At 34.1% G+C, this 23,688-nt stretch overlaps 1 protein-coding gene across 4 annotated transcripts in view; it reads right to left on the bottom strand.

Moving 5' to 3' along the window:
- Las (lipoyl synthase, mitochondrial) overlaps window positions 1–23,688 on the bottom strand; it is a 101,941-nt gene that overhangs the window by 46,834 nt on the left and 31,419 nt on the right. For all 4 annotated transcript variants that reach the window (XR_013013702.1, XM_076454275.1, XM_076454261.1 and 1 more), the window contains exon 6: window positions 6,269–6,326. Coding sequence is in view for 3 of the 4 variants with exons in the window: in XM_076454275.1 (XP_076310390.1) it covers window positions 6,269–6,326 (58 nt within the window). In the remaining variant the exon portion in view is untranslated. The remainder of the gene's footprint in view (window positions 1–6,268; window positions 6,327–23,688) is intronic.

Here is a 23,688-nt window from a genome sequence, read left to right as displayed (position 1 = left end):
GCAAGCATAAAGAAATTTAAGTTCTCTAAAAAAAAAAAAAAAAGAAACTGATTGAAAATTCCATAAATAAAAGTGCAAGTGGAAAATGTCTTAACACACCACAAGTGCCAATCAAGAAGTGATTTTTGGCTAAACTGCATAGTGGGGTTTGTGTCATGCTGCTATTGGTTGAGAGTTGTTGCATGCTATCATGCAGTTACTTCACATGAAAGCAATGTGCACATATTTACACATAAATAGTGCAATATAAGTCAGGAAAGGCTACTGTGTGAAAAGAAGTAAGAATATGTTGAATATACATTTCCAGTGGTTGTTTGGTGTTTATTGAGACAAAGCAACTAGGCTATTTGTGCCAAACAACCAGTAAAATCCATAAAAATGTTTTAAAATGTAAGAACAAATAACATTTAAACTAAACAATGTCTAAAATCCAAATAAAAGATTTAAATAGAATTTACAAAAGCCTAGGCTTGTAAGACTTTAAAAGTACCATCAAATTGGACAGTGTCACCATTATCAATGACGCCATCCTACATCAGGACTAAACCCTCAGAAAACATATCTAAAATGGTACTGCTGCTGAGAGTTGTAATAACAGCATGACAGTAAAATGTGAGGTACTATGACTTAAGTGTCATAAAGGCCACACCTTAGTAGATCAGTCCCAGATAAAATAAAACAATAGGTTAAAAAAACTGTGACCAATGTGTACATAGTTAGAACAGTTTCCTCCTCCTGATTTTCATGAAAACAAGACTGCCAACTGGTGTGAAGCCAAGTCTTCAATAAAGAACCATAGTCCATATATGGAACAGACATGGCCACAATGACATCAGAACAAACCAATTTAGATGCAGTGACAGCAAGCTCATTCCTGTGAATAACAACACAAACTAGGTATCCAGAAAAACTGGACAGAAACAACAGAAATATCATGAGTAAGTTGTTTTTTTGAATATAAACAAAAACATGGAGAGAACTAACATGAAGTGATTCCAGAGCCAGTAGAAAGTTAATACATTCAGTAAAAATAATATAATTGTTGTACTTCATAGCTTCTAAGTGATGTAGAGGAAGAGAAATGGCATACATTTTCACTGTAGGAAAATGTTAACTTTCAAGATAGTGCTGAAAAAGTTTTGTTTTCCATTGAAGGACAAATTAATACAAATTTGAATACTCCAATGAATACCAAATAAATAGAAGAGAGTAATATTTATAATTAAACATTCAAGAAGAAATTAACACCCAGTTCACTTGAAGACAAAATTAAAAATCACAATAATGTAAGATCTTTCACTTGGTGGATCTTTTTTTCTTTCTGTGAATGATTAAGTAACATGAAGTGTAAGAAAAAGTGATGTCATGGTACACCAAAGCAACAACCTGCAACTGTTTTTAATGAGTAGTTGCAGTTGTGTGTTTCATTTCTATTGTGAAAGACAAGAAATGAAAATAATAGAAACAAAAAGATAAGAAAGGGTTTGTTTAAAACAAATGTCAAGGAAAACTATACTGAATATTGGTAAAGTAAATTATAAATATAATATACAGATCAGTTAAAGAGAAAACGATAATCAGATAGAACTAAAATATAAACAAGTATTGAAAATTATCATAAATAAATTATGTTAAGAGGGATTATGAGTAAAAATATATGTTTCAATTTTCCTATATGAAAATGTATTTCCAACAGATTCAAGCTTACTCTCACGTAAGTATTCTCATTCATAGCTGCTTTCTATATGCTCCCATCCATCTGTAATTGACTATTATGAAAACACCAGTTTCCAGTGGGAAGGAAGGGTGAGAAGTGTGAATTAAGGTAATTATCTATTGGATATACTTTTCCAGTATGAGAAAATTATATCTTCTGATATGACACTTTATCTATCTCATATAAACAGCTGGAATCCCACACTGAATGGGCAGAAAGACCAGTGTTATGGAAAGAAAGAAACATGCTTTGAAAGGGTCTGAAGAACAGTGCCAAAGAGATCTCTGGAGTTGAAGATCATACATGGGAGACTGCACCACTTCTGCACTAGGTATGCTCTTTGCCCAGTGTCGAAAAAGGTGTTGCAGATATGGGTTAAAATAGGCAGTAGCAAATCCAAAAGAAAAAGAACTACACTTGGATAGTGGTTTGAATTACACTATACATGAATCTTAATCCCATAATACACAAATATGGATGTGTGTAAAAGCATGTCCTCCAGATGCATAGCAGCTAGGGTGTGATGAACCATACACAACAAGTCAACTACATTCAAAACCCAGGCTGCCAAGAACTAACATCCACACAGCAGCAGGATGAAAATCATACCATCAGTAAGTCAACTACAATCCAAAACCCAGCCACAAGAGAACCAACATCAATGTGAGAGTAAGAAAAAAAGAAAAATGATTATATCACTGGCAAGTTGACTTTGAACCAAAACCCTGGCAACCAGCAGCTGAAATCTGTGTGAGATTAGGAAATAAGATCATACCTGTGGCAATCTTGTACCTTCTGGTCTGTTAACAGGGCACATGATACCAATGTGAAAAAACTGATAAATCAATCCAGGAACTTGACATCCAGCACCAAAAAAAGAATTCTGTGTCATGCAAACCATCTTATTCAAAAATCACAGGAACTACTTAAAGTGCAGTAACATCCTAGAAATAACAAGAACATCATTGAATTGTGGAAAGGGAAGAACAGTGGTAACCTGCAAACACTGCCACTGTGACCCACAATACACACAATGTAACAATAATATAAATGGATGAAGTAATAGAGACACCTGTAATATACATGTGAGGACTTATGTTGATTAATTCATTTCTAAATCCAAAATTCATCAACTATGAACTGACATCTACGTGGAGGTAGAATGAGGAATCCAAAATGAAGGAGTAAACTACAATTTTGATGACTCACTCCAATGTTAAATAGTGGAGGATGTTCCATCTCCTACAGTAACAGAACACCACTGGCCTATTCTCATCTGAAAGGTTTCTGTCATCATTTAGGAAAATATTTTATTAACACATTCAGAATGATGCCTCCACAGACCACCACTCCAGAAACCTGGAACTGGAAAATGAATAAGGATTCTAAAACTCCAATGGAAGAAAAGAGGGGAGAAAGTGTGGTGAAGAATCAGGAGAAATGATAACACCCGAGACAGTGCAATGGGTGACCATAAAATCCTACTTTGAAAAGCAGACCATACTGATTTATTAAACAGAAGGCATGGCAAGGATGAGCAGGTATACCTTTCTGCTTTACCCATGAAGTCCATGAGTGAGTACAGTCCAGGATGAATATATATATATATATTAATTAAGCAAGTACATCACAAAGTTAACCCTGGAACACGTCATCTCAGCAGTGTGGTTTAAGTAGCTGTAGAACTGTAAGTCATCACGGCCTTACAGTGCAACTTTTATTGGTTTAAGTACATATTGACTACAGAGCAGAATTGATAAAGAAAAAAATAAAGAGAAAAATATATATGTTACATGGTAACTTACCCAATGATGGTCTCACAAAAGCAAAAGAGTGAAGGCTGGCAAGGGGTACATGATAGTATCTTGACAAGGAAAAAACAGCTTCAAAGTAGAAAATGGAAGAAGAATACATGAGGTGTAGTTCCAATGATCAACAGATGAAGTACCTCCAAAGGAAGACAGGTTTGATATGCAGGGAAAAGGAAAAAGATATACAACTGGAGTGATGACAATAGGAAGTGATGATGGGAAAAAGGATACAAGAATAAAAAAAATCAAATCATAATCCATATCCAATAAGTCAGGGAAAAAGGGAAAACAAATCACAGACCAAGCAGTGGATTAAGTAATGAAAAATTAGGAAATGGATTCAATGGAAAACAAAGAAGCTACCCAAAGCATGAACTGGACTGACAAGGTCATCTGGAAGTGACTGAGAAAAAACATGGAAGATAGCAAAAAATGAAACAGTCAAAAAAGAAGGCAAGTAATAATTGGGATCAGATAGCATGGACTCCATGGGCCCAAACAAAATAAATTATGGATAAGAAGTATAAATCATAAAGTAATAAAAAATTAATGGTTGAAAATTTGGAAGTGAAAGAAAAAGACGTAATACACATTATGTGTGTTGAAGATCAACAAAATAGTTAACTGAGCTAATGAGCAATCCATAAGTATTGTCACAGGTAAATTAAAATTTAAGACACTTATGAAGCCTAAGCTAACAAGATATTTAACTTTATTAATGATTATTCCACAAGTAGAACTACAAGTAAGCCAAAAATAACAGACACATGTTAAACCTAATCAAACAGTGCAGGATAAAGGATATCATTAAGCTAACAAAAAAAAAAACAATGAAAATGAAATAAAGAGTAATTTAGTAAATGAAATAAGTGTATTTTAACAACAACCTATGTATGAGATATGATGTATGGAAGAAAACCAATATAGTTAATAAAATGATTTATAATATAGTTAGATGAATTACATGCAATCCTAAAAATAACAGACCCCTAGTATACTTTGAATAGAAGAGAGAGAATACAACCAAGTCTAATTTCTAACTTGAACTGGACTATGAGTATTGCCAATCTAACAAAACTTATGTTATAAAACTCAAAGAATTACAGATAATATTAAAAATAAAATTATTCAAAAAGCATAACAATGTAACATCTTTCCAAAGTTGGGAGACTGTATGTCCAAATGTGCAGGCTCCAAAAATTTTCTTAGGAGTATCACAAGCTGAAACCTGTGTAAATGTGCTAATAGAACACAATACCTTTGAAGTGGTAGCATACAATTCATGATGTAAAACAAATAACCAAATGCAACTGTGTTAGCAGAAACAAATAACAATGTTTTATAATGAAGTAACAATTTTCATAACCATGTAAAAATATAAAATAATTCCATTTCAGAATAAATCAATAAGTTATAAATATCACTATTGTATGATAAAAGAGTAAACCTGTTGAGAAAAACTAAAATAAAAACTTGAAGAGACCATAAATTAAATGCTACAACAGAAGTACTGCTAAACAAGTGTTTTCTTATGGCAAAGCCACATCGGGCTATCTGTTGAGCCCACTGAGAGGAATCAAACTCCTGATTTTAGCGTTGTAAATCTGGAGACATACTGCTGTACCAGTGGGAGGTACTGCTAAACAAGAAGTGACAGTTTAGTAGAACTGAACACAGGGAGTCAAATGCATCAAGAGAGTATGTCACACTCTTATTGGTGGAGGGTTGTACGATGATTTGCATGCAAGATGCATTAGAATAACCAATTGCTGATGGATGAGAGCATCAAAGCTTGTGACATGTATAAAAGATTTTGTTTGCATATAGAGGGCAGCAATGAATGAAAATATCTATTTAAGTGATTGAAGGTAAAGTACTGTATCATAATTACACCACATATGAGAAAGAAATAAGAAATTTTGATTTATCAAACAAGGAATTAATTAATGGTCAATGATGACTTATTCAAGAATCTATGTTTACTCCACAAAGTTGGACTGTATTTACTTGGGTATGACCCATATTCTATGAGATAATACAAAAACATAACCAAGTAAGTTCTCTTGAATAACCACTGTAGTACGTATCTTTTAGTCTCCTTCAACTTCAGTTTTAACAACAAGATCCTGTGAACAGAATGAACATCTTTTACTCTTATAATGCTATGCACACATCACATACTGTCCTACAAACACAATTAGCAAGAGGATAAAGCACTCTTTGTTGCATAGTAAGAAATTGACAAGCCTCTTACAAATGTGTACATTTTAAACACACAATACACCTGTAAAATGAATTATTTTAAATGCTTCAACACTATACTCATGTTTCTAGTAACTATGTGACACATAAAAACTGACAACTGCTTCTAAGATTGGGTAGTCACACAGTGCCTGACTCCAGCTTCTGAAAGAAAGTGAAAGTATGTGTGGTGTACTGAACAGATAAAGAGGGCTTTGCCAAGAGAAATGGGGGACAACTAGCAATCAGTATCTTCTAACCATCTGAGAGTGTGGTTAAGAAGGGTATTTTTTTTCAAGTGTATAATGAATAACTTATTCTTTATGTGCATATTTTTAGTTTTTGAAGTGATAGAATTCAGATCCTATTTTGTTTCAGAGTGGTATTTCAAATTTAACTTAAGTACAACAGTTATGACTGAAAGCTTTATTTCAACTTAAAAAGAGCACAAGTTGTTTCATTGCAGATAAGGAAAATATGTATGCCTATAATTACAAACCTCATTTTGATTTTTTTTACTGTTTCGGCAAAATGTGCTGAACCCCCATCAAGAAGATCTGAAAGTAGAATTATATGTGTTATTAAAGAATTATTACAATAAAGTTACCATCATTTCTTTAAGTGGTGTATCTTATTAAATTTGTTTTTACTTTAAGCAAAATCATCATATGGCATTTAAGCTTAAGAATACCATGATTAAAAGATTAATAATGTATAATGCAACTTGAGCTTAAAATGAGAAGCTTTCTAACTTCCAAAACCTGGAAGTCTGCAAAAATTTCAAGCTCCTGAGGCAAGTCTGGCTCTATACATGAAAAACAATAATACACACAAAGAAAAATTTGCATATATCTTCTAAAGTCAACAAGTTGGTGTGTTTGTAGCATACCAAATGCAAAGAGTGTAGCTACCCCCAGCTACTATCTGATTTGTCAACAAGGAAAACAGGCTTCTCAAGGTACAAATTATCTTTGTCATAAGAAGACATGAATAACAATCAATTATTAACAAACTTACAGCATGCTCTAGTACGTGTTTAGTTATTTCCTTGTACATCCACATTAGGACTAATTAAAAAAACAGAGTGTAGCTCCATTTCACTATTTTTTCCAGGCTGATCCAGTCATCCTTAATAATAAAACTACCAAACAAGAAAATCTACTTTAATCTTATAGTGTTTGAGAAATATAAATAATTCACCCTTGTATCAGTGAAGCTAATTACCCTATAACTACCCCCTTTCATGATGAGATAGCCTATGAAACATAACACACGTTTAACAAAAATAAACATTAAACAAATCCCTTTAACATGACATACAAAAAATGATTATGTAACAAAGACAAACTTGTATCCCTTAGACCAAAAATAATACCCAATTTTAAGACATATAACATAAAATACATAACAAACAAAAACAATATTAAGCTTAAATCTTTGTGCATGAGCAAGGTTCAAAATGTGTATGCCATGACCTTTAACAGCATGTCATTCATCACTTTATTATAATGTCAGAATAAACAACTATTCACTTTACCATACACTACTAATTTAGCAACAGCATTGTAGAGGAGGGTAAATACCAAATACACTATACAAGGAGACTGAAAAAGCCAAAGATGACAGAGTAATGTCATCAATTCACAGATATATCTTGAACACTGAATAACAAGGAGGATCCCATGTAGGCTGGCTCCAAATAACAGTTGATCATTAGCTTTATTATATGAAGTACTCTCAGGCAAAAAATTTCTGGGAGGAAATATTGGAAGGGAACCAGCTCTGCTCTCTTCTCCTGAGAGGATAAACAAGAATAAGTATAGAAACACTCAGGAGTAAGTTTCCATGGTCCATCACTCCAGTGACCGAGAACTGAGATTAGTAAGTATTCTCATGCTCCACTTGAAAAAAAATAAGGGATGTTTGAAAACCAAGATGGAGAGTCTAGAGGAAAGTCACACAGGAGGCAATGCAATGGGTGACTGTACTTTCCTATTTTGAAAAGCAGACAAAATCTGATTATGAGTTCAAAGATTCAGCAGGAATGAAGTTCACGAGTTATGGTCCACTAAAGATATAATTATAATATATAGATAAACACACGAACAACCAGAACAGTGCCCACTGGTCTTACAGAAACACCCCATCTCAACTGTAAACATTTTATAATTACTGTGTTTAGTATGGGTTTGAGATGAAATTTACCTGACCAGAAAACATCCACCATGGGGCAAGACCTGTAAAAAAAAAAAAACTTAAAAGAAGCCAAAAAGAAACATTAAAGAAAGGAAATGAACACTTACCTTAGTTATAGGTAAATTGATCTTTTCAGAATCATCAAAGGAGGAAGATGATATCCACCAGAGGAAGAAACAGTCAGATCACGTAGATAATAAGTGACAAACAAACTGGAAGTTGTACACATACAAGAACAGACAATTTCTTCCAAGAGAAGATAAATGCAAGTAACTAAAGACATGGTAATGTGATGAATTAATGTTAAGAGATATTGTTGAGATGGGAAACTTCAATGAACAAGTCTGAATATACTATCCTGATGAGTTGATGAACCCAACCAGTGAGAGTTAATGGAGATAGATTGTGAGAAACAGAAGGTTTACAAAGAACAAACAGTCAAAAATGTAAACCTAGAAGAAAACAATACTAGCCAAATAACACTTCAAGAATCAAACCAAAATCATCTTCCTGGGCTGCATACATCTTAGGCAGCAAACACTGTTCAGGGTAGAGAATCACACAAGAGTAATGGTAACTGAAGCAAGAGAGATTAATAGAATAAATATTAGAATGACTGCATCCATAGGTAAGGAGAAAAGATAATATGTCTTAATCCTCTCTCTATGGGCATTCTTTACAATTAAGGTTTTTAATGACTTATATTCAAAATTTAATTAAAACTTTTTGTTTATGTTATACCAATTAATATAGCATAAAATCATACCTACTAATCCATATTTTAATAGGATATAAGTTTTAAGTTTTTAATTTTAAAAGGAAATAATTCAAAAAATCCTGAATTTCCACTTGTATGAAAAATGACATCTTTTCTCTAGACATTTTCTCTAATTTATCCATCACCCTTCCAATAAGTATGAAATATAACATAAATTACTCATTATCAAAATATCAGACAAACCATACTTTTTATAGCCTTCAATTCTGTTTGGTTATACAGCCATCAAGTAGAAAATCAGAGCCCTCTTGCCACACTCATCTGTCACAGCCTCACTTTCTGTGTTTGTTAATATTCCTATGTTACATTTAATAATATATTATTTATAACAAACAGAAAGTCAAGGATTTCATCTATAAAATGACATGTTATGTTATGCTGTTTCCTGAACAGAAAACTACGAATTTCTTTTTTATTATAAGCTTTGTTGGCATGGAAAACACGTTGACTAGCTTGAATGAGAATGTACGTTTCTTTTCATAGTTAGAAAACAAAAATATTATAGAATAATCAGGAGGTACTGTCTCCTTTTTGTATGTTCTTACTATATGTTCTTTGGTGCATTATTTAACTAAATAAAAATTATTTAGTACAATAATACTGCTAGTATAAAAACAATAGGGCTAATTATCCCTGACAGTCAACAGCAAAAAAAAAAAAAAAAAAAAAAAAAAAGATGATGATGACCCAGTTAAGTACTTTTTTGGTTGTTTCTCATGTTTATTCATTATTTGATATCATAAAAGAAACTAAAATGTAAATACAGTCAAACATCGATATAAGGCGCTAGTTGGGGTCCAAAAAATTCGACCACGTTGTATCTGATTGCGCCTTATACCGATTTGATTATATATTTTTTTTACCCTTGGGGTGAGTGATAATGCAAAATTTACGCGTTCTGTAGTGAAATAAAGAAAAACAAACAAAACTACTTACACCAATGATATAGCATTTTTTTTATTTATTTTTATTTATTAAACTCAATTTAAGACTGAAATTAAATGTAAAAGCAGAATTCTAAAGAAATTTATCGAATTCATTACTTTGATGGGGGCTGATATTCTAAAAGTAGTTCCGTCAGAGCAATCATGTGATCGTTTTTACGATTAGATGCTGATTAAAATTAGTTCAATTTTAAAAGTTAATACATATAGTAATTAATTTTGATAATTTATTTACTAATTATTAAAATCTAAGTACAAACTTGAGTCAAATAATTACCAGATAAAAAAATGTCATGGCAAAGTTTAAAATATGAATTCAGTACTGAAACAAAAACGGGCAGGCCGGGGTTTGATCACAATATGCGGCGTGAAAACCATACAAAAAGATTGAAGTGGATTTGGTTTTTGATTTTTGATCACATTAACTGGCTGATTACATTAAGCAGTGGTAATATTAAGCGGCGGCCTCTGTAGAAACCCCAAAAAATTTGGGGCCTAAGAACCCATCGAGCCCAACTGATTATCGCGCTTTATCGATGCATTTTATATCGATGTTTACTTGTATATGGATATTTCTCAGTTAGGTAGCATTACATTTGGATGGTTGGTTGATTTAGTATTTAATGGCACAAAGCAGCTTGGCTATCTGCACCAAACAACCAGTAAGAAGTTAAATGTAAATTTAGTAAAATTCATAAAAGGAAATTTAGGTAAAATAAACAAAGTTTAAAAAAAACAAACATAAATAGCATAAAACCAATGTTTACATCTAGACTACAATGTCAAGAGAAAAGCTACAATAATTCAAGTTGTAAAGGACTTACTATTGCATAACTGTAATAATAATAACTTGCCAGTGAGACAAACAGGTAAGTACAAAAACCACCATCAGTCACCTGAAGTTGGCCTTTCCAGTCCCAGTTCTGAGTTATTTGACATTATGGCCATTTTCAGAAAGGAAAGTAATAAAAAGGTTTTAAAAGACCTGTAGAAAAATTATAATAATAACTCACCAGAATGACTAACGGATAGTTCAAACAGCAGTGTTAGTAACCCACAATTGGCCTTTCCAGTCCTGGTTTTGAGTTATTTAATGTTACGGCCTGTTTCTAGCTTCAAATAAAACTAGATGAACTGTAATTTTTAAAAGGGAGCCACACTAAAAAGGTGTTATGTATAAATTAAAAAACTTAAATGGTATTAAAAACATTAATGGCCTTTAAAAAACTAAAAACATTATCAAGGTGGGTAATGTCACTATCATTAATAACACTGTCTAACATTATGGACAAACCTTGGGACAGAATATGTTTAAAATGGTGTCGTCGTTGAGAGTCATAACGATGACAAGAAAGTAAAATTGGCTTTTTGTGATCTGAGTGTTACACAAACTACACACTGGTGCATCAGTTCCAGATAAAAGAAAATGATGAGTTATAAAACTGTGACCAATGTGTAGTTTAGTTAGAACAACTTCCTCATTCCAATCCAAGATGGCCAAAGTTCAATATAGGATTTTATTTGGAAAAGTTTTTTTTGCATTGCTCACTCCAAGTTGACTGCCAGCTGGCACAGAGCCAAGCCTTGAATACAGGACCAAAAGGAATATGAAGGCCAAAATGAGCAATGGCAGACCGTCCGTTATGAAAAAGTATGGCCCACCAAGGAAGGAAAACACAACTCCAGGTGGGATTCTTTGGTAAGAAATGAAGTTTTGAAGCATATAGTAAAGACAGTTGCAAACAGTGGGGGTGCAAAAAAGGTTCATGAGACTATGTATAAGCTCTTAAATGGGAAAATGCAGAAAGCCCCAGTGCAGAGCCAAAGTCCTTGATGATGAATGGGGTCCAACATCTTTAAGGCTGATGGTCTGGCAGAGCCATAGACCAGTGATCCATAGTCAAGCTTCAATCGAATAAGAGCACAATATATCTTTAGCACAGAATATCCATCCCCTCCCCAAGTGGTGGAAGAGTGGACACAGAGGATGTTCAGTGCTCTTGTACATTTGACCCACAGATGCTTGATGTGTGGTAGAAAGGTTAGTTTATGGTCAAAGATAAGCCTCAAGAAGTCTCAGAGACCACAGGCAGCACAACTTCACCAATACTGAGTTCAGGATCAGGGTGAATACCCCATTGGCAGCAAAAGTGCATGCAAACAGTTTTAGAGAGAGAGAAGTTAAAGCCATTTTCTGGGGTTCACTTCAGCAAACAATTGAAAGCAGTCTGTAGCTGCCACTCAATATACCTCATGTTTAACGACTGACATAAGATGTGAAAGTCGTCCACATAGAGCCCGTTTGTAACAATGAGAGGGAGTTGTTCAGTGATGGCATTAATGTCCTGTTCATTAAAAAATTTTAATAAAAATGGGCAAATGGCCTCATAACCCATATACCTTGAGGTTTCACAAAATGCCATACCTCCATGTTGTATCATAAGCCTTCTAAATGTCAAAGAATGTAGATAAAAGATGTCATTTGAGAAAAGCTTCTCTGACTGACGTTTCAAGTCAAATCAGGTAGTCCATGGTGGAGCACTGTTGTTGGAACCTACACTGAGTGGGCAAGATTAGGTTGTTTTATTCGATGAACCAAACAAGACGAGCATTAACCATCCTCTCTAAGGTCTTACAGAGACAGCTCGTCAAAACATCTGGACAGTAGTTTGAAGGAATCTTGGAATCCTTCCCAGGCTTAAGAAAGGTAGGACAATAGCCTGGCACCAGACATCAGGAAAAACATTCTTCTGCCAGATACGGTTAAAAAAAATTAGAAGAACAGCAAGAGAAACAGAAGATAGATGGCATAGCATGTCATAGTGTATGTCATCAGGTTCAACCGATGTACTGCCAGACCGATTATGGGCCAGTTTGAGTTCCACCAGTGTAAAGGAACGATTACAGTCATAGAGACAATCAGCTTGAAAGGAAAGAGGTGTTTGCTCTGCCCGAGTATTGATGGCTAAGAAGGTGGAAGAAGAAGCAGAAGTCCTAGATACCTGGCAAAAGCTTTCATCTAGAGTATCAGCAATGCTATGGGTATCAGCTGCTTCCTGGCAAGATTGAGAGGGGGACAAAATTATATTGCCCACTGACCTATCGAATTTTGTCCCATATGAATTTGGAACTGGTGGTTGTGAACTTAACCTAAGATTCCTACTCACTTTGACGTCTTACCCACAGAGCATGTGCACGAGCCCACTGGAAGAATGTTTTTTTTGGAGGCACAGAGAGATTTGGCTGCACTCCCACTGTAGTTGTGTAGCGAAATACAGCAGCATATGTCTGAAGTGTGGTGGTGGACAGCAATTTTCGAGCCTCAGTATAAGTAATGTTATGAATCATTTTCAAATGCTGCACCTCTTTTTCTTCCAACCATTAGGGCAAGAACAAAAGTACGATGGGTGAGATCCATTGCAATTGATGCAATGAGGGTCCATTTTACACTCATAGGCATCATGTTCCTTGCCATTGCAACATGCACATGTCAAGGAACCAAGACATGATGTCTTCTCGTGACTAAACCACTGGCACTAGAAACATCGGAGATGGTTTGGAATGTATGGCTGTTCTCTGCAATTAAGATAACCTGCCTTGATGGTGGCAGGTAGATGTGGTGATGTAAATGTGAGAATGAGGACATTGGTTGGCACCATAATTCCATCTGTGCGAGTGGATATACGCTCCACTGCGGAAACTCCTTAGGTGGAGAAACCAGAAAGAATCTCCGACTCTGGAATGTTCTTCAAATCCCTCTCAACAATAACCCCTCATGATGAATTCAAAGCAGCATGAGGTCTAACCTCAATAGGTATATCCCAAATTGCCTTTGAATGCAAAAGTTCACTGTGTTGAGATGTGAATATTTCAACCAATATGTCACAAGATCGAAGTTTCTTTACTGACTTTGGAGAGCCAGCAAGTCCCTCCTGAATGAAAAATGGAGACATTTACCCTATAGGTTTATCTGAAAGTGAATGCAATATAAGAAAATGAGGTATAACAGGTGGTACAGATGGTGAGGAATGCTGCTCAGAATCTTCAAGATGAGGTTGTTTACCTATAGACTATTTTTTCACTATTTTATTGAGATTTCTAATGGAGTATCCATAATAAAGAAGGAGAAATTTTGGTGCCCAATGACCACACCCACCATGGAGCCCTATGAGGGGATGCACTACAATGCCAAACAAGTACGCTGCACCAACACCAGGGTTTCATGAGCACTATACTAAAACACCAGCATCAGATACAATATCCACAACACCTGTTGAAAAGATTCAACACTGGTACTTAGTTGGCCCTAGCCCTATTAAACCAGCCAATTGAACAAAGGGGGGCCACCCCAAGGCTGCCCATCTACAGGAATTTAAGGTCAAAGTGGTGTGTTACGGTTAGACCCCTCAACCACCAGGATCCTCTCCTCCCGTTCACAGGTTGCTATGCATGGAAAACACATGGGTGGATGTTTAGATCCAAGAGGAGGTAAACTGAAAGAACAGAACCTTCTCTGGGAGGTCCCCTCACCACTTACAGGAAACCACACTGAGGGAAGTAACATTAGATTAGGTAGAATAAATAATAATAATATAATAAAGATATTTCATGAAGTACACACATAAGCAGCTAAGAGTACCTCATGGGTAATGTAATTCTACAGCACTGAGCTCCACATTCCCCAAGTGATTTACAACTAATAATGGCATGAATAGTAGTAGTTAAATGTACTTAAAAGTGTAATAAAACAATAAAATTTAAGCATAAATAGATGAATACTGCTACAAGATAAATGAATGTAGGGTCTTTATACCTGTCCTAAAAGACAAAAAAAAGGATAACTTAGATTTATTTGAATTTCTTTTTTTGTTGGTGTTTGCCAGTTTTGTTAAGCAGACCAATCTTGCATAAAACTATAATAGAGAAAATATTCAGTTTTACTGAAAAGCATTTTAAATGTAATTAGGAGGTTTTAGAGATTATCCAAATGAAATTTGAGATTTCTGAGATGAAGTAAAATATTTTAATCTTAACATGAAAAATCACTTTGCACTTGGACTCGTAGAAACAAAATATTTTATATATTAACTGACAATTTTTTAGTTTATTAAAAATACTTTGTTAAAAAATCAGATTTTTTGTATGTGAAAGACTAAATGACTGAAATTCTGTCAAATTTTGTGAAGATATGTATACTACATATATTAGTAGTATCAAAACTGTGATGACTAAATTATCACAAAGTGGTCACATAGTAGGTCGAGCATATGTCGAAAGAGGTAAGGGAAAGATAGTATAAGAAACACATAGTAAGATGTTCAAAGGGAGAATATGAAAGAGCACAGACGACCACATTATGCTTCTAATCTGATACAACAAAGAAATGTGGAGGACAAGCAACATGGAAGGAGTGGAAAAACAGAAGATGTTCAACAGGGCAATTTGATAATTGAATAAATTCAAAACACACAAGCCTTAGTCAAACAACCAGATGATGAACTGGGAAAGCTGATAACAGAAATGGACAGAAGCTACAGTGAAGAGACCAATATTGTTGATAAATGGTCAAGGAAGAAGGACATAGGTTCAAGATAGGAAAGTTACTATATGAAAAATCAGCCCTTGAGGTGAGGTAAGGGAGTGGACAAAAGCCAAGCATGAAAATAAAATTTGGAGATGTCAGAATGAACAATGTCTGATCTAGTTTGATGGAGAAGAGATTAAAATAGAGGTAATAGCAAGGAATGTTGCACAAATAAAGGCCAAAACAAAAGAAACTAAGTCCTTGCAGGTCAATATGAATCAAATATCAAAAAGAGATAAGGAGTGTTTTGGAGGAGGGACAAAACTTTGGATAGGTGTCACATTAGAAGATAAGCATAGATGTGAAGAAAGGTCTAATCCTCACTAAGTGTGTCTACATCCAGTTCTGATGGGTGTGGAAAGAGAGACCCCAAGAAATGAAGTATTTTGTTCTGATGAGTGGCAAAGGCATGGATAAGCAGTGTCTTCAACTGAGGACATATCCACTAAAAAAAAACTATGGATGAAGGGACCTCTTCATATGGAGAACCTGGTTGGGACAAAATAAACAATCTGAAACAAGATTCATGGTTCCAGAAATTTGTCAGCTATTTCAGGTATAAGCAGGTTTCTTAAAAAAAGTGGTCAAGAAAGGTCATAAGATTTCTTTCACTCTAGCTTTCTTATTTCATTCTCACTGCCTTAAGACAACATCTAGTCTGTCCATGAAAGGTATGGGTATAAAGCTGTAACCTTTGCATGAATATAGACACATAAACAGCAGTTTTCTTCCAATGGTAGGTCAGGTAATATCTTGCAGTTACAGCTTTCCATATTTTTAAATGCAAACAACTCGTCACAGGGGCAGCACTAACCACTTGGGATACATCTGAAGCTACCATTTTACTAAGTAATGCAAGGCACAATAGGATCTCAATCAGATAAATCAGTTTTGCATTTAGTTCTCTTGTAAAAGCAAACATCTGTTATTGAAAAGTAGATAAAAATATAGTTTTTGAGCATACTGAGTAAAGAACATTCCTTTGGATATGTCATGATTTCAATAACTCAAAGATCTCAGAAGTACTTTTGGATAAATATCTTGGACAAAATCTGTTTTTCAATGAACCCAAATTCTTCCTCTATGGAAATTTAGTTCAACCTGAAAATACCACAGTATTCTGACATAATACATTACATGAAGCACATGGTCTGCATGAACTACTATCCATAGAGAGGGTTATCAGTAAGCAGCAATCCTTTACCTACAATAACATGGTTTTTACCATTTTAATGCACTCACAGCATGGAAGCATTGTTCAGTAGCATATCACAGGAGGTGCACTGGATTTTCTAATTTGAAATCTGGCACACTAACTGCTAGTCTATGTCTAGATATATATGCAAAAGTAACCATGCTGACACAATTTTTCACAAAGCCATATTTTACATTTATAAATACACATAGATTTGTACAGACACACCAAAGGCATTAAAGAAAATATCTGCCTAAATTAAATCAGATATCATTATTATTATGGAGAAATATGATAAAATAACAGTTGCTAATTTTATGAAGATAACAAGTTACAATTTTTAAAACCCTGTAGAAAATAAAAATCATAATTAAAAAGAAACTGCTAGTAAAATAACAGAGTCAAATTAATTCTGTGTTTACCACAATAAATATTTAACACACTACTGTAAGCAAAATTTGAAACATATATGTCAGGAATTATTTTACTTATGCACTAAACCATAATATTTATAAACTATAACCCCTACAGACTATACATATTGGCATTCTTCAGTCTTACATATAAATTCTCTTTTAACTGTAAATATTTGAAGTTTATGAATTGTAAATTTACATTTTTTAACATATTTCTTCTACAGTTTCTCACATTTTATAACTTTAAAAATACACTTTTCCAATTTTATTATAATTTTTGTTTCAAAATTTTGCTATGTCCATCACTTCTCAGACCATATTCAGACAAACTAAAAATTGGAAGCATATGACTTTATCTCAGCAAAATAATTTGCCCTTATTTGATAGATGTTACTACACTAACACTTATAATCACCCAGAAAATAAGTTTTCATCTGACTTATTAAAAGTTCCCATCAAGCCTGACATAATGCCTGCAGTTTTGGGTCCACCCCTGATCTTTTTATTTTTACCAGGAAATAAATACTTTTGAAATAATATCCTGTTTTTATTTGTCATGCCATTGGCCAAGCAATCTGATCTTGTTTTTATAGATAGATAATCTCAAAATAATTTTGTGTGACTCTGTTTGTTGCCTTGACTGTGGTACTGAATTTTAATTGGCCTAGATTACTTATGTTACATGGACAGTAATAAAGACATTTTCAAACTAAATTCCCATAAACAGACATAAATATTTGTAACTGGGAAACAAAATAATATTTCAAAGTTTAAATTACAAAATAGAATGTAAATTATTAGCAAATTCAGAAAGAAGAGCTTTAGTAAATTTGATTGTGACCAATATATGCATGATGAACTACTTTTTGCATGAAACAAGTTTGCATTGGTTGCCATAGAGATTGTCATTGTTTAGTGGCACACTGTGAACATGTCTCAGTTTGCCCAATTAAAAGAAAAACAGTACAATTCAGTCACTACAAGTAAACTTTTATTGTCTAATTCTGTACACAGAAAACCAAAATAAAGCATCACCAGCCAATAACCCTTGTAGATTATTTAGCTGTTAACATTCCATGTACATTTTTCAAATATAAAGGACTGACAATGGTGATATTAAAAAATACTCATGTTCTGATCCTAGCTGACCAACTTTATAAACTTGTTTACTAGAAAATTCTAGTCAACTAAGAACAGTGGCTAGAGCAATTTGACCTGATTCTTGGTAGTGATAATTAAACATGTATCACATAATGTGATCCTAAGTCGTATGTAAATGTAATGTAATTAACTTAAGGCCTCTTTATCTTTATCACATTTTCTTGAATCTTTAAAAAGATTTTAAAACATTGGTGTTTTCGATCTGAACAGTATCCAATTTACATTTTGCCTGAGTATATTAATTCTGAATTATCAATAAAATCTGGTAGTACCCAATACCTAAAAGGGTTTATTTAGCTGCTGGAATCAAATAATGAGATTGTTGATACTTTTAAAATGAACCTATGATGGAGTATGTTCATTATCAGCATATTAATACCCTGGACCCTGTTATCTGTATACTGACATGCTAACTACCTAACTATGCCCAGTCCCTTATTAACCCACTGACTGCTGACAAGGATTAACAAACATTCAAAATTTACATTACTGCATAGTATTGTGGGATGAGCAATCATCACTCTACTTTGGGTAGAAACCAGAGATGTCATTAAAAGTGATTCAGAATTCTTAAAAGTAAACTTCGGAAGGTGTAGATTTATGCTGTCTTGCCAAGTAATTTTGCAAAATGTTTCTGAAAAAAGAAACTTTACTGACTCAAGACATGTTTCAACAAAAATTACGTATCTCTACGTGCAATAAGTAAGTATCAGCTTCCCACTGTAAAAAATAAAATTCAAACAATACAAAATCTGAAAAACACATGAAGGCTATACACAGTCTCCATCATGCATAGAAGCTGTTAGTGGGCTAAAGCCATGTCTCTATTATTTGTTTATAAAACTGGATAAAAAAAGTTACTAAAAAAGTTACTTTGTATTAACAAATTTGTACCATGAGTCTATTACATGAACACATGGTTATGTTTCAAGAACAAAGAAAGGTAAGAGGTAAATATAAAGCTTAGCTATATTAACTTGATGAATAGAGTAACAATCCATACAATTTGTATATACAGTAAAATTAGAAAAATTATAATGTTATAACCTTTTTAAAGTATGGCACAGGACATTTGTACTAGAATCTTATGATAATTACTCGTTTGTAATTTACAAACAAGAGTAAAATAGTACTGAATTTTTTTACCAGGAAATAAAACACCAGTTTCACTATTTGTTAAAAAATTAAGTCACAAATTTGCATAAACATAAGTGTGGTCAGTATGGTCTTAAACATTTGACCAACTAGAATGTAGGCTAATTTCATAGTGTTCACATTTTCCCTATTAAATGCTAATAAAAATTTATTTTTATTTTCCCTTTTCTTATTGTCATCTTTCGAAGCTCTACTCAAATAAGTGGTTGAGTCTAACAATGCAAAATGCATATTTTTTCTTTATGTTCATTGGCCTTAAGATTTTGGCCAGCAGTGTATATATATTTCTCCAACTCTTTCTAACTGTACCATTTCATTCCTTTTTGAATCTTCTCAATGTTTTTTAAAAACCAAGTTTACATCAAATTTTTGTTACAATGTCTCTTCCTAAGGTGTTCTTTCATAAGGAAAATCCAACTTCTTCACTGAGATTCCAATTGTTGAATGTTGGCAACAAACCAGTTTTGTTGGATAAACTGGGGTATGTTTATAACATAAAGTGAAATCAAACAGAACTATGATTATTTCTGATCAATAAGACAGCTTTTGTAGTCTTGTGTCATGCACACAAAATCAAAGTAGTTCATCAAATGCAATTTATGTCACAATCAAATTTCTTAAAGTTCTTCTTGATGTTCTAAATTTACTTATAATCAATAACCAATTCTGTAATTTAAACTTTGTCATATCAATTTAACTTTTCAGTTACAAGTATTGAATGTCTATATAATACAACAATATAGTTTGAAAACATTGTATTACTGTGTATGTAACATTGCTAACCTTGTCCAATTAACTTAAAGTACTGGAGCCACAGCAGTCATCATATCACATGAAGTTACCTGTGAGCTTCTCCTGTGTAAACAAACAACAGATGATCACATGAACAGCAAAACTATGAGGGCTTTAATAAATCATAATAAAATAAATTTTATGGGCACTTATGAGTGTCAGTGTAATGTTGCCCATCAACTGTTTATAAAATAAAATAAAAACACTACAATCCAATCCCACATTCAAATTATCAACCAAATACACAGTAAAGTGGTTTTTATTTGTTTTTAAAGACAAAATAATTTACACATATGCACTATAACAATTACTACTTTTCCTTAACCAGTGGTAAAAAGACGTGGAAAAGTCTTATTTCATTTATTACAATAGTTATAACTTTCCTATGATGAAAACGTATTTCCAATAAGTGCTTAACAACTCTCACATACATACAAAGCTATTTTTGTTCAGTGCTACCCTCTATTTGCAACATTTTTTTACATGCTACAAGCCTATCATTCACGTGGTTTAACTGATTTTTGCATGTAAATTATCATGCAATAGACCTCCACCAATAGAAGTGCTACATACCCAAATGACTCTTGACTAACTCTATGCTATTCTACCTATCACTTAGAATTTAGGCAGAAATTTAAGTTCTGGTTGACAGTGGGGAGAAAGGGTGGGAAGTGTGAACACAATTAAGTACCTGTTGGAAATATTTTTTCAGTGTTAGGAAAACTGTAACTTCCACAAGATACCTCACTTCCACTCACATACCGAGCTAGCACCCTACATTGAATAGGTGAAAGGACCAGTGTGAGGGAGAAAGTAAAAGCATCTGAAAGATATCATAAAGAAGGAACCCTTGAATTATAGGGCTATACATGGAAGACTGCACCACTTCTATACCAAATATACTCTCTGCCCAGGCATGACAAAACTGAGGCAGATCTGGGCAGAATACTGAGGAGAACATCTCAATGGGAGAGAACATAGATTGGACAGTAACTCTAACATCAATATATAATATTTTTAATCTCACTTAGGGACAGAAGGTAGGTAAATTAAGAGATGTGCCCCATGTGCCCAAGACAACTACATCCAAAACTTGACTGCCAGGAGTTAACATGTATGTGGAGGAACATAGTGTCAGTAAGTCAATTACAATTCAAAACTCAACCACTAGGAACCAATATCCATGAAGAGATAGGAAAGAGAATTATACCAACTTCACCTAAAGTTTAGTGGACCAGAGGGATAAATCCTACCAGCAATCTATACACAGATTGACTGTGCATATACTATTAAATATATAATGGAGTGATATATCATATATATATATATATATACACACATTTATGAACAGAAGCAAGAATTATGTCCCTGTAATGTGCTATGTCCCATTCAAATCAAACAGAGTAAACTCACCCATATGCAGAAATGTCCATGGCATAAAGACATTAAGATGTAGCGCAAAAATAAGAAGCACAGCAAACAATATGTGCACCTACTGTGACCCATAAGACTGGAGTAGTGCACTTGAGTCAAATTGATTGAGGGACCAGGGACACTCTGAACACATGTGAGGACTTATGTGGATTGTTCATCTCCAAATCCAACACTCAATTGCTAAGAAACAATTTCCATGCAGGTATAGAACAAGGGATCAGAGTCAAACGGGTAGACTGCACTCATGCCAGCATACTACATGTTTTAGTACATTATGTTGATTGGTTCAGCTGCAAATCCAGTGGTCTTGGACAGGCATGTTTATGAAACAAGTATATCATGAGGAATAACCCAAGAATGATCTTATGGAACACTCTATCTCTAGTTTATGTGATTATAATGAATAGTGTGCATTTTGTGGCCATGAAAAGTTTGAAAGTTAAGTCAACATGGACTTACAGTGCAGGTTTTGTTCATATAATTCTAAGAGAGCAAAGTATATCTGAACAAGCACACTCACTACAGAATGAGATCCTGTTCGAAATATGAGACAGGCCCCTGAAAATAATATAAATAATAAAAGAAAGAAAGCATACCCAGTTACAATCACAATGAAGTTTGAAGAATGGCAAAAGGTGGAAAATGATAACCCAATAGTGACAAAACAGTACCACAATGCAAAGAGTGAAAATAAAAGTATATGGAGTGGTCCACATATTCGCTTGAAGAATTTTCTGAAAAGACAGTGGAGATGAGATGCTGGAGAAAAATTAAGGTGCCTAATCTAATGTAAAGACACATGAAACAAATTAAAGGAAGAAAGAAACAAAGATGAATTGAACAATCAAATTAAAAGCTATATCTAATTGGTAAGGGTGGAAGGAGAGAGATCATGAACAGAGGAAAGCTGATGGAAAAAAGTTGTGTGGGTAATGTTAACAACAAAGAACACAAACAGGACACAGAGGTCTATATGGATCAGACTGAGAATCGAGATTGAAAATGGTAGGAAGAGAAATTGGCAAGAAGGTGGAATTACCCTTCCACACTGCTGAAGGTTTGAGAAGAAAAGATTGATCCAGGTAAAAAAGAATGTTAGTAGAATGGTACAAAATTTGTGAAATGTCAACAAAGAACCACAATAGGAAACAAATCTGACTGGCAACATCTACAGGCCAAAAGAAGAAGGAAATATTCATCAAGGAATAGAAACATGAAACAAGATGAAAAAGATTCAAACAGAGGTAAAGTAAGCCAATGCAGCACCACACTAACATCCCAGTCACAAAACTGCATGCCTTGAAGGTCAACTAATCTGGAAAGAATGCAACAATAGTGATAAGGTATAAGAGGTAAAAACTTTATGGTACTAAATAAAGAGGGATAAGGTAGTCTCATTAACTCACAATCAAAGACCCAGAAGTCCCCAAGTCCAAATAACCAAGTGAAGAAATTCATAATAATAGAAATATTGGGATGAGCAGGAGAAAACCCATGATCCAAATGACAACAGCAGAAAACATTCCATTTACAAATGATAAACCTCCATGAAGAAAGGCAAACAGAACAAGCTAAAAAAAGAACTACTTCACTGTGAAATACTGGATTTCTTGCCAAGGAGCATATAAAAACCAGATGTGAAGATGAAATGTTGGAAGGACTAGATGAGCTCCCTGGGACTGAAATTGCCATAGAAGGGATGGAGTTAGGGTAAGAAGCAATGGTGAAAGAGATTGGACTTGAAACAGCTGTGGAAACCAGGGCTGGGTTAGCCAGTAAGGGGCAAATGGAGTGGATGACAGAAATCACTCTGAAAAGGAGCTGAATGGGAGGATACTCATAAATGAATTTCCCTATCCAATCTTGACTGCATGTATTAACAGCCAGTGCAAGTGGATGAGGTACAGGAAGCCAACACCGAGGTAACTTTGTATTGAGTATTGTGGCAAATGCATCCAGATGTGGAGTACCCTACTGACTGCATAGCCACTGGAAAACTTGAAAATCTAGAGACCACTTCTTTGGATAAATTTAGTCCAAGTGGGAAAGATGATTCATGACAAGGATGAAAGCACCTTATACATGACACACAAGGAGATAAATACCATAAGTTTGGGCCTCAAAAAAAGAGAAGATCCAACATTTAACCACATAGGGAATGAGAACTGGTGCTTCCCTTGTGATTGATATACACTTTCATCATAGAATTATTAGAATGGATCATAACAAGATGACTAATGGTGAGCAAGATGAAGAAAATGCTC

Source organism: Tachypleus tridentatus, chromosome 1 (assembly GCF_004210375.1).
Source record: "Tachypleus tridentatus isolate NWPU-2018 chromosome 1, ASM421037v1, whole genome shotgun sequence".
NCBI classification, from domain to species: Eukaryota; Metazoa; Arthropoda; class Merostomata; order Xiphosura; family Limulidae; genus Tachypleus; species Tachypleus tridentatus.
Note: the sequence above shows the minus strand (reverse complement) of the source record. Positions and strands in the feature narration are given on the sequence as shown.